We start from the raw sequence: 12,454 nt of genomic DNA on the forward strand, positions 1-12,454 counted from the left end.
CCCCTTGATGCTTTCCCCTGAAGTGTGGTCTGGAAGCCCTCTGGCTGGAATTTGTCAGGAGCCCCCCTCCAGCAATAGTTTTAATATGGCAGCAGATCTGAAAGAAGAGGAATGCAAGCTAGACTCCTGAATCCTGCAAGAATTTCTAAAAGGAGGACTGGTCTGGAGTGTAGAAACAGTGCAGAGGCACAGCCCCCTAGATGGAGTCCAAGTCCCCCAAGGGGACTCCAGGAAAGAAGTTCTCAGGTTAGAAAGAACACAACTATGTGGAGTAGAGCTAAGCTGAGAAGTTTAATGACAGACAAACCCAGAGGTTTCTGCAGAGCGAGGGCAGCATTTGAACACATGCACAAATCCAACCTTTTTCCGTTGTTGCTTTTGCTTTTCCCTGAAATCTTCCATCTTCCTGGCTTCCTCTCTTAGAGTCTGTGCAAGATGAATGTGACATTGGGCCACATTGTCTACTTCTGCAAAAAGAAATTTTAATAAAACAACAATCAAGTTCTAGATGCCTCTAAATTCAAATATACAAAATTATGCATGCACACACGTACACACACATACACACACACACACACACACACACACACACATAAAATACTGGAGCAAGCGGTAGATTCAAGAAAACTTCATTTAGTCACCAACAGGTATTGAGTTCCTTCATGTGCCCAGCACTACCCAGGTCACCAACAGCAAGACTAGAAATTCATTAGCTTAGCCTCGTGTCCCCAACAGCCACTAATTTAGTGGGTGCCCAGGGCTGGAGAGAAAGAGTCAGCCAAGTTATAATTCATGAAGCTTGCATCCCAGGAGACATTATTACTGTTAACAGTTTTAAATCTATTCTTCATCCTCTTTGTATAATCTATTGGGTTCTTTCCATCTCTAATCTCTTATGAGCCTGAACATTTATAAGAAAGATTGTACAACAAAATTTTGGCTTCCCATAGTTATATCTGAGTAGAAAGATAACTGGTGACTGTTTTTCCCCTTGTTTTTGAAGGTCTTTACAATGAGCATGGCCTGCCTTTTTAATAGAAAAAAAAAATAAGTTTTTATTTCACTAAGAAAACAAAGCATGGCATTAAATCTAGCAAGATTTACAAATCTGATCTTAAAAAAATGTTTTTTAAACTGGGGTATCAAAATAACCTCAAAGAATGCTGGAAGACACACAAAAAGTTCTCAATTTATATAACAAGAAATAGCTATATTAAAAAAACCTTTTATGAATAGAAAAGACTTTTGTATTAAAATATAGATAAAGAGCATGAAATTTAAAAAAGAGTGGTTAAATGTGCAGTATACATTTGAAAATATATTCCGCCTTAAAACCATTGAAAAAAATGCAAAACCTTAAAGACCCAGAATATGTCATTTTTTTTACCTTTCAGTTTTAAAAAAGAATTTAAAGCAAGAAAATTCTGGGTATTGGTGAGGATAGGGGGAAATAGCAGTGTTGGTGAGGAAGAATCAGCACAACCATTGGAGGAAACCTGGCATTTTATAGAGGAAAAAAATTAAATGTAAAAGAATGAGGCAGAGCTATGGGAACTGAAATGGGAAGCTGTCTGTGATGTATTGTTAAGTAAAAAAGTAAATTAAAAAGAAATATGTATAGGATGATTTTGTAAACAAACTTATTTATGTCCAAATGTATTTGTGTGTCTAAAATTTAAAGAAAGAGGGAAGAGTGGGACATAGCAGTAGAGTACTTGTCTACCATGCACAAGGCCCCAGGCTTAAGCTACAATACCACAAAAGAAAAAGGAAAGAGGAAGTGGGTAAATGCATAGAAAAAGGTTTAGAAAGCTATATATCAAATTATTATCATGATTTAAATGGATGTTTTTATTTTTAAGGGAATTTAAAAACATATGCTCAGGTCTCAGAGATTCTGAACCACTGCCATGGTATTATGATTATTATGTATATAAAGAGATACATATATTATACATACATATTATAATTATATTAAAATATCCAGTGGCATATTCAACACTGTGTATGACTGAGAATTGAAAATTCTACCATATACTATCTTCTTTTTTATATTTATTTTTTAGTTATACGTAGACACAATATCTTTATTTTACTTTTATGTGGTGGGATCGAACCCAGTGCCTCACGCATGGTAGGTGAACGCTCGCTCTACCTCTGAGCCACACCCCCAGCCCATATACTATCTTCTTTATAGTTGGTTGTCTCACTTGAATTTTAAATACAAATAGGTAATCTTAACAAGAAGAAAATAAATCTGTTTTGTGAAAAAATAAAAGTAACAGCAAAAAAGTAAATATTGGGCTGGGGATGTGGCTCAAGCGATGGCGCGCTTGCCTGGCATGCGTGCGGCCCGGGTTCGATCCTCAGCACCACATACAAACAAAGATGTTGTGTCTGCCGAAAACTAAAAAATAAATATTAAGGAAGGGAAGATGGCGGCGAAGGGAGTGCATCACCCCCGTGTGCCGCGGCACGTGCAGGAGAATGACGAGTTAAATCAGCTGAAGGCTGGGAATTTCCAGCAAAATTGAGGTGCTCCAGAATCTAGTGGAGGGATTTTCATCGCGTGAGTATCGGCGGCGGGGGCTCGGTCGTGGGCGATTTCTCCGCACGGAGGGTCGCACGGCTTGTTCGGCGGATTGCCCCGCGGCCGGAGTCTGCAGCGCGCACTGGGAAGTGGCGAGGTGGGGGCGAGGAGGTGCAGCGCTGCGGATTCTGTGGTTCTGCCAGCGGTGGAATGGCTGCACTCAGTGCTTAGTTCTGGGTTTGAGACGGAGGAGGGAAGAGGTCCAGTTCGGTTCTCCACATGGGTCAGTCCACGGAGGAGGCCAGCAGCCGCCATCTTGGAGAGCTGATGTAATCATCCCTGTTTTCTACTGATCTCAGCTCATTCAGCTACGGAACAGGTGATTTCAGGCTGTTATTTGCCTGCGTCTCGCAGACAGATAGCTCAGGCTCAGGGCTAGAGAACCCGTGGAGACGGCTTCTTGGAGCTCGCCCCTAGCAGAGCGTGCTCCGAGCTCTGAGCAGCCGGGTTCTGGTTCCCGGAGCTGCTTTGGTCCAGGGCTGGGGAACCCACGGAGACTGCTTCTTGGAGCCTGCTCCTAGCGGACCGTGCACCGAGCTCTGAGCAGCCAGGTTCTGGCTCCCGGAACTATTTTGGCCCAGGGCTGGGGGAACCCGCGGAGTCTGCTTCTTGGAGCCCTCTCCCAGCAGAGCGTGCACCGAGCTTGGGGCGGCCGGGTTCTGGCTCCCAGAGCTGCTTTGGCCCTGGGCTGGGGATCCCGCGGAAACTGCTTCTCGGTCCGGGTCCTGCTGGGTGCTGTGGGGGCCAGAGGGGCAGAGTGGAACTGCCGCCTGCGCCCAGAACAGGCCAAGTGACCCGCCGGCATGGTATCACATCACCCCAACTGCAGCTGGGGCAGAAGAGAGCAGCCGCCCACGCCTGGATCAGGTCCAGCGACCTGATGGTGTGGTAGTCAAGTCACCCCATGTGGAGTAGGGGCCAAGCAGAGCCACCGCCCGAGCCTGCAAGGTAGGCAGACCTGCGACCCACCGGCGGGACAGGCCCGGTGGCCTGCCAGCGTGGTGGACACGTCGCACCAATTGGAGTGGGGGCTGAGCGGGGCCACTGCCTGTGCCCGGAAAAGGCCCAGCGACCCAACGGCGTGGCAGTCAAGTCACCCCATTTGGAGTGGGGGCCGAGCAGAGCCGCCGCCCGAGCTCACAAGGTAGGCAGACCGGCGGCCCACAGGCGGAACGGGTCCAGCGGCCGACCGGCGAGACAGACACGTCACACTGGTTGGAGTGGAGGCGGAGCAGAGCCGCCGCCTGTGTCCGGAAAAGGCCCAGCGACCCGCCGGAGTGGCAGTCAGGTAGCCCCATTTGGAGTGGGGGCCGAGCAGAGCTGCCGCCCGAGCCCGCAAGGTAGGCAGACCTGTGACCCACCGGCGGAACAGGCCCAGAGGCCTGCCAGCGTGGTAGACACGTCACACCAATTGGAGTAGGGGCCAAGCAGAGCCGCCGCCCGCATCCGGATCAGGCCCAACGACCCGTGGGCGTGGTAGTCACGTCACCACAATTGGTGTGGGGCCAGAGCAGAGCCGCCACCCGCACCTGCAGGGTGGGCAGACCTGCGACCGACCGGCAGAGCAGGCCTAGCGGCCCACCAGCGTAATAGACAGATTACCCCAATTGGAGGAGGAGCACAGCCACTACCCGCTCTGCAAGGGAGATTTTTCAACTATACAAGACCAATATAAATAAATAGGGGGAAAATTTCAAAAACACAACAGTTTTACCAAGCAGAAAGAAACACGAGCAGTATGAAAAGACAAGGAAAGAAAGGCCCACAAGCAATGCAGGGCAACTCAACTTTAGAAGAGGTAATAGCTGCAACAGATGGAATGTCAGATAAAGAATTCAGGATATACATGCTTCAGATGATCTGGAGTCTCAAGGAAGACATGAGACAGCAAAATCAGACAATGAAAGATCACTTTGACAAGGAATTACATAAACAAATCCAAGAAGCAAAGGATCAATTATACAGGGAGATAGAGGTAATAAAAAACAAACAAATAGAAATCCTAGAAATGCAGGAAGCAATAAACCAACTTAAAAACTCAATTGAGAATACTACCAGCAGAGTAGAACACTTAGAAGATAGAACATCAGACAATGAAGACAAAGTATTTCAACTTGAAAAGAACATAGACAGCTCAGCAAGACAGTTAAGAAACCATGAGCAGAACATCCAAGAGATATGGGATAACATAAAGAGACCAAACTTAAGAGTCATTGGGATACAGGAAGGCATGGAGGTCCATACCAAAGGAATAAACAATCTACTCAATGAAATAATATGAGAAAACTTCCCAGAATTGAAGAATGAGACAGAATCCCAAATCCTAGAAGCCTACAGGACACCGAATGTGCAAAATCATAAGAGATCCACACCTAGACACATTATAATGAAGATGCCCAACATACAGAATAAGGAGAGAATTTTAAAAGCTACAAGAGAAAGGAAGCAGATTACATTTAGGGGTAAACCAATCAGGATAACAGCTGATCTTTCAACACAGACTCTGAAAGCTAGAAGATCCTGGAATAACATATTTCAAACACTGAAAGAAAATGGGTTCCAGCCAAGAATCGTGTATCCGGCGAAATTAAGCTTCAGGATAGAAGATGAAATTAAAACCTTCCACAATAAACAAAAGTTAAAAGAATTTGCAGCTAGAAAACCATCTCTTCAAAAAATCCTTGGCAAAACATTACAGGAATAGGAAATGGAAAATAACAATGAAAACCAACAGTGGGAGGTAGGACAATAAAGGGGGGAAAATAATCAAAGAAGAAAACAAATCAGGTTTAGTAACATTAATAAACAAATATGGCTGGAAGAACAAACCATATTTCAATAATAACCCTAAATGTTAATGGCTTAAACTCACCAATTAAGAGACACAAGCTAGTTGAATGGATCACAAAACAAGACCCAACAATATGCTGCCTACAGGAGACGCATTTGATAGGAAAAGATATACATAGACTGAAGGTGAAAGGTTGGGAAAAATCATATCACTCATATGGACTGCGGAAACAAGCAGGAGTGTCCATACTCATATCAAATAAAATAGATTTCAAGCCAAAGTTAATCAAAAGGGATAAAGAGGGACACTACATACTGCTCAAGGGAACCAAACACCAACAAGACATAACAATCATAAATATATATGCCCCAAACAATGGAGCAGCTATGTTCATCAAGCAAACTCTTCTCAAGTTCAAGAGTCTAATAGACCACCATACAATAATCATGGGAGACTTCAACACACCTCTCTCACCACTGGACAGATCTTCCAAACAAAAGTTGAATAAGGAAACTATAGAACTCAATAACACAATTAACAACCTAGACTTAATTGACATATATAGAATATACCACCCAACATCAAGCAGTTACACTTTTTTCTCAGCAGCACATGGATCCTTCTCAAAAATAGATCATATATTATGTCACAGGGCAACTCTTAGACAATATAAAGGAGTAGAGATAATACCATGCATCTTATCCGATCATAATGGAATGAAACTGAAAATCAACGATAAAAGAAGGAAGGAAAAATCATGCATCACTTGGAGAATGAACAATAGGTTACTGAATGATCAATGGGTTTTAGAAGACATCAAGGAGGAAATTAAAAAATTCTTAGAGTTAAATGAAAACTAAGACACAACATATCGGAATCTATGGGACACATTGAAAGCAGTTCTAAGAGGAAAATTCATTGCTTGGAGTTCATTCCTTAAAAAAAGAAAAAACCAACAAATAAATGATCTCATACTTCATCTCAAAATCCTAGAAAAAGAAGAGCAAAACAACAGCAAAAGAAGTAGAAGGCAAGAAATAATTAAAATCAGAGCTGAAATTAATGAAATCGAAACAAAAGAAACAATTGAAAAAATTGACAAAACTAAAAGTTGGTTCTTTGAAAAAATAAATAAAATAGACCCTTAGCCATGCTAACGAAGAGAAGAAGAGAGATAACTCAAATTACTAGCATATGGGATGAAAAAGGCAATATCACAACAGACACTTCAGAAATACAGAAGATAATCAGAAATTATTTTGAATCCTTATACTCCAATAAAATAGAAGATAGTGAAGGCATCGATAAATTTCTTAAGTCATATGATCTGCCCAGATTGTGTCAGGAGGATATAGACAACCTAAACAGACCAATAACAATTGAGGAACTAGAAGAAACCATCAATAGACTACCAACTAAGAAAAGCCCAGGACCGGATGGGTATACAGCAGAGTTTTACAAAACCTTTAAAGAGGAACTAATACCAATACTTTTCAAGCTATTTCAGGAAATAGAAAAAGAGGGAGAACTTCCAAATTCATTCTATGAGGCCAACATCACCCTGATGCCTAAACCAGACAAAGACACTTCAAAGAAAGAAAACTACAGACCAATATCTCTAATGAACCTAGATGCAAAAATCCTCAATAAAATTCTGGCGAATCGATTCAAAAACATATCAAAAAAATTGTACACCATGATCAAGTAGGATTCATCCCTGGGATGCAAGGATGGTTCAATATATGGAAATCAATAAATGTTATTCACCACATCAATAGACTTAAAAATAAGAACCATATGATCATCTCGATAGATGCAGAAAAAGCATTCGACAAAGTACAGCATCGCTTTATGTTCAAAACTCTAGAAAAATTAGGGATAACAGGATCATACCTCAACATAGTAAAAGCAATCTATGCTAAGCCATAGGCTAGCATCATTCTGAATGGAGAAAAATTGAAGGCATTCCCTCTAAAATCTGGAACAAGACAGGGATGCCCTCTCTCACCACTTCTGTTCAACATAGTCCTCGAAACACTGGCCAGAGCAATTAGACAGACGAAAGAAATTAAAGGCATAAAAATAGGAAAAGAAGAACTTAAATTATCACTATTTGCAGATGACATGATTCTATACCTAACAGACCCAAAAGGGTCTACAAAGAAACTATTAGAGCTAATAAATGAATTCAGCAAAGTGGCAGGATATAAAATCAACATGCATAAATCAAAGGCATTCCTGTGTATCAGCGACAAATCCTCTGAAATGGAAATGAGGACAACTACTCCATTCACAATATCCTCAAAAAAAATAAAATACTTGGGAATCAACCTAACAAAAGAGGTGAAAGACTTATACAATGAAACTACAGAACCCTAAAGAGAGATATAGAAGAAGATCTTAGAAGATGGAAAAATATACCCTGTTCATGGATAGGCAGAACTAACATCATCAAAATGGTGATATTACCAAAAGTTCTCTATAAGTTCAATGCAATGCCAATCAAAATCCCAACGGCATTTCTTGTAGAAATAGATAAAGCAATCATGAAATTCATATGGAAAAATAAAAGACCCAGAATAGCAAAAACAATGCTAAGCAGGAAGTGTGAATCAGGCGGTATAGCGATACCAGACTTCAAACTATACTACAGAGCAATAGTAACAAAAACAGCATGGTACTGGTACCAAAACAGGCAGGTGGACCAATGGTATAGAATAGAGGACACAGAAACCAATCCACAAAACTACAACTATCTTATATTTGATAAAGGGGCTAAAAGCATGCAATGGAGGAAGGATAGCATCTTCAACAAATGGTGCTGGGAAAACTGGAAATCCATTTGCATCAAAATGAAACTGAATCCCTTTCTCTCGCCATGCACAAAAGTTAACTCAAAATGGATCAAGGAGCTTGATATCAAATCAGAGACACGGCGCCTGATAGAAGAAAAAGTTGGCTATGATCTACATACTGTGGGGTCGGGCTCCAAATTCCTCAATAGGACACCCACAGCACAAGAGTTAATACCTAGAATCAACAAATGGGACTTACTCAAACTAAAAAGTTTTTTCTCAGCAAAAGAAACAATAAAAGAGGTAAATAGGGAGCCTACATCCTGGGAACAAATCTTTACTCCTCACACTTCAGATAGAGCCCTAATATCCAGAATATACAAAGAACTCAAAAAATTAGACAATAAGATAACAAATAACCCAATCAACAAATGGGCCAAGGACCTGAACAGACACTTCTCAGAGGAGGACATACAATCAATCAACAAGTACATGAAAAAATGCTCACCATCGCTAGCAGTCAGAGAAATGCAAATCAAAACCACCCTAAGATACCATCTCACTCCAGTAAGATTGGCAGCCATTACGAAGTCAAACAACAACAAGTGCTGGCGAGGATGTGGGGAAAAGGGTACACTTGTTCATTGTTGGTGGGACTGCAAATTGGTGCGGCCAATTTGCAAAGCGGTATGGAGATTTCTTGGAAAGCTGGGAATGGAGCCACCATTTGACCCAGCTATTCCCCTTCTTGGTCTATTCCCTAAAGACCTAATAAGAGCATGCTACAGGGACACTGCTACATCGATGTTCATAGCAGCACAATTCACAATAGCAAGATTGTGGAACCAACCTAGATGCCCTTCAATAGATGAATGGATAAAAAAAATGTGGCATTTATACACAATGGAGTATTACTCTGCATTAAAAAATGACAAAATCATAGAATTTGGAGGGAAACGGATGGCATTAGAGCAGATTATGCTAAGTGAAGTTAGCCAATCCCTAAAAAACAAATGCCAAATGTCTTCTTTGATATAAGGGAAGTAACTAAGGACAGAGTAGGGACAAAGAGCATGAGAAGAAGATTAACATTAAACAGGGATGAGAGGTGGGAGGGAAAGGGAGAGAGAAGGGAAATTGTATGGAAATGGAAGGTGATCCTCAGGGTTATCCAAAATTACATACAAGAGGAAGTGAGGGGTAAGGGAAGAATAATACAAGTGGAAGAAATGATTTACAGTAGAGGGGGTAGAGAGAGAAGAGGGGAGGGGGGGGAGGGGAGGGGGATAGTAGAGAATAGGAAAGGCAGCAGAATACAACAGACACTAGAATGGCAATGTGTAAATCAACGGAAGTGTAAATGATGTGATTCAGCAATCTGTATACGGGGTAAAAATGGGAGTTCATAACCCACTTGAATCAAACTGTGAAATATGACATATCAAGAACTATGTAATGTTTTGAACGACCAACAAAAAAAAAATGATAAGTTATTGATTTAAGAGGATGAAAGTTACCTCTGTAATCCAGATTTTTCTTAATATAGATTGAATTCTAGCATTCTATCAAAAAAAAAAGGAAAAAGCAGCTTTACATGTATGAAGACATGAATTGGTGTGAGCATATTTTATATACAAACAGAGATATGAAAAATTGTGTTCTATATGTGTAATAAGAATTGTGATGCATTCTGCTGTTGTGTATTTAAAAAATAAAAACAATTTAAAAAATAAATAAATATTAAAATTCTCTCTCTCTCTCTCTTTAAAAAAAAAGTAAATATTTAGGAAAACAGACTATACTGAATTTTCCTGGGCTATGTCATATCCTTAATGTTACAGTGCACACAGAGAACATGAAAAGATGTCAGACATGGTAGCATACACCTATAATCCCAGCAACTTGGGAGGCTGAGGCAGGAGGATCACAAGTTCTGTGCCAGCCTCAGCAACTTACTGAGGCTCTATCTCAAAATTAAATTTAAAAAAAAAAGGCTAAGGACGTGATTCAATGGTTAAGCTCCCCTGGGTTCAATCCCAGAAGAAGAAGAAGACAAACATGAAAAGATACTGTCTGTACCTTGAGAAATAGTTTCATTGATGAGTTAAAGAGGGAAGAAGACACCTTCTATGGAAAAGTTAAGAGGAATATTTATTTAGCTAACGTTTCACTTGTGACATTTGCATTTTGTCCATGGTTCCTTGGCTTATAACTCCCTCCCCAAGGAGGACCATGGAAACTCTAATCTTCCCCTGTCTTTAGCTGGCCATAAAGAAATTCTTCAACTTCCCTTGCCTGATAGTTGGTCACAAGACCATCCTCATTCCAGAAGGGTCTGCCTTATACTCTGGAGGAAGGAATACTACACAGAAGGGACCAAAAGAATCTGAATAAACGAATCTTTTGGGATTCCCCACTCGTCTACCAACAAGCAAGCCTAGGCAATGAAATTCCCACAAAAATCCAAAAGGATGGGGCCCCTGAGGTTCTGGATGGCTGAGCCCATAGAGGTTCCATGCTCAGAGAGGGCATGAAGAATACTCCCTCTTCAATAGCTTACCCTATTCATCTCTTCATCTATATCGTTTGTAATATCCTTTATTATGAAGCATCAACTGCAAATAAGTGTCTCCCTTCTGTGAGTTGCTTGAGTCAATTAACGAAACTTGCAACTGGTATCTAAAGTGGAGGAGGGGTGCGGTCCTGGGGACTGAGCCTTCAGTCCGTAGCATCTGACACACTATCTTCAAGTTGATAGTGTAGAAACCAAATTGGATTCAAGACACCTGGCTGGTGTCCACTGCAGAAGAGATTTCTTCCTTGTTTTTTTTTTTTTTTGTTTGTTTTTGTTTTTAATATGTGCAGATACTCAAATGTTTTATTTATTTATTTATTTATAGAATTTTTTTAATATTTATTTTCCAGTTCTTGGCGGACATAACATCTTTCTTTGTACGTGGTGCTGAGGATCAAACCCGGGCCGCATGCATGCCAGGCGAGCGCGCTACCGCTTGAGCCACATCCCCAGCCCGATTTCTTCCTTGTTGAAGGAAGAAATCCTCCCACATCTGGAATCCAGAGTCTTCTGTGTTGGTGATTGTGGTGTGAGAGCAGAGGAAACAGATGCTGGGTTTGTTCTGACAGAATACCACTCAGCTAGCTACAGAAATCCTTCAAGCATATGTCACGAAGACTGGGCCTGTTAAAGTCCTTAACTTGGAGGTCCCAAGCATTCTTCAGGACAGAAGCCTCAGAAGCAGCCTCTGAGCACCAGTCCTGGTGAACACTAGAGCTAGACAGGACCCCTTGAAGAGCAAAGTCCCAGGCCTCACCCCAGGTTTCCCAGATCCTGACTGTCACCCTATTACAGTAATCAGAATTAAATAAAAATCTGCTGGGTGAATTCCAAGTTCTATTTTCAATCAAAGGCCACAATACTGAAACAAGAACTGGGAGATTAGCACACAGAGGGCATCGTGGTTTGCACCTATTTGACCCCAGCAGAGATAAACCCTGACTCGGACATTGGTATTTCCAAAGACTTTCTGTTTCTGAATCAGCCTTGACCACTAAAGTGGAAGCTGAATGTTTGTGCAAAGCAAGAAAATCAGCCCCAAACGTGAGGGAGTTCCCTCCCACTGGGGTCTCTTCCTGAGAGGATGTGGGAGAAGGATGGGGAAAAGGCCTTATCATGTCTAGGACAGAGCAGCCTGACTATGGGGAGAGATGAAAGAGTAAATAAAAATTAAGGAGACAGCAGGACAAGATGCAGAAAGAAGAGCTCAACCTCAGGCAGTCAGCCTAGAAGACTGGCAATTCCGTTGCAAAGTCTGAACTTAAACTTTTGAAACACACAAGAAGAAACATAAAGTAGGTGGTAGATGTAAATACTGGTGCTAGGAGAGTTCTAGACTCAAGATACACATTAGTGCATTCTCTGAGTAAAGGCTGTAGGGGATGCTAGAGACAGAGATGTGCTTATCTGGGCCGAATGAGGTGGGAAGGGCTAGGAGCACACACTAAGGACCTGTCACACTGAAGAGCTGGAATGAGAAGAGCTAAGAAAGGGGCAGTGGACTAGCCAGAGAATCAGGAAGAACCAAGGGAGTCAGAAGGGAGGAGGGTTTCGGGATGGGAGGAAAGCTCAACAGTGCTGAAAGCTACTGAAGAGTCAAGAAGACCGTACTTGTCCACTGGACTTAGTGACACAAAGACTATTAGTGTCCTTGGAGAGGAAAGTTCCAGGAGGATGATACCGTCATGTGCCAGATTAGAGTA

The 12,454-nt window shown here is 41.8% G+C and overlaps 1 protein-coding gene across 1 annotated transcript in view; it reads right to left on the minus strand.

Annotated features, from left to right (window-relative positions):
* The window catches only part of PSTPIP2 (proline-serine-threonine phosphatase interacting protein 2), a 70,683-nt gene that overhangs the window by 26,464 nt on the left and 31,765 nt on the right, over positions 1-12,454 (minus strand). The window contains exon 5 of the mRNA XM_081262967.1: positions 361-467. Coding sequence (XP_081119093.1) covers positions 361-467 — 107 coding nt within the window. The remainder of the gene's footprint in view (positions 1-360; positions 468-12,454) is intronic.

This window comes from Spermophilus citellus (assembly GCF_964194105.1).
Source record: "Spermophilus citellus genome assembly, chromosome: 12".
Classification (NCBI taxonomy): domain Eukaryota; kingdom Metazoa; phylum Chordata; class Mammalia; order Rodentia; family Sciuridae; genus Spermophilus; species Spermophilus citellus.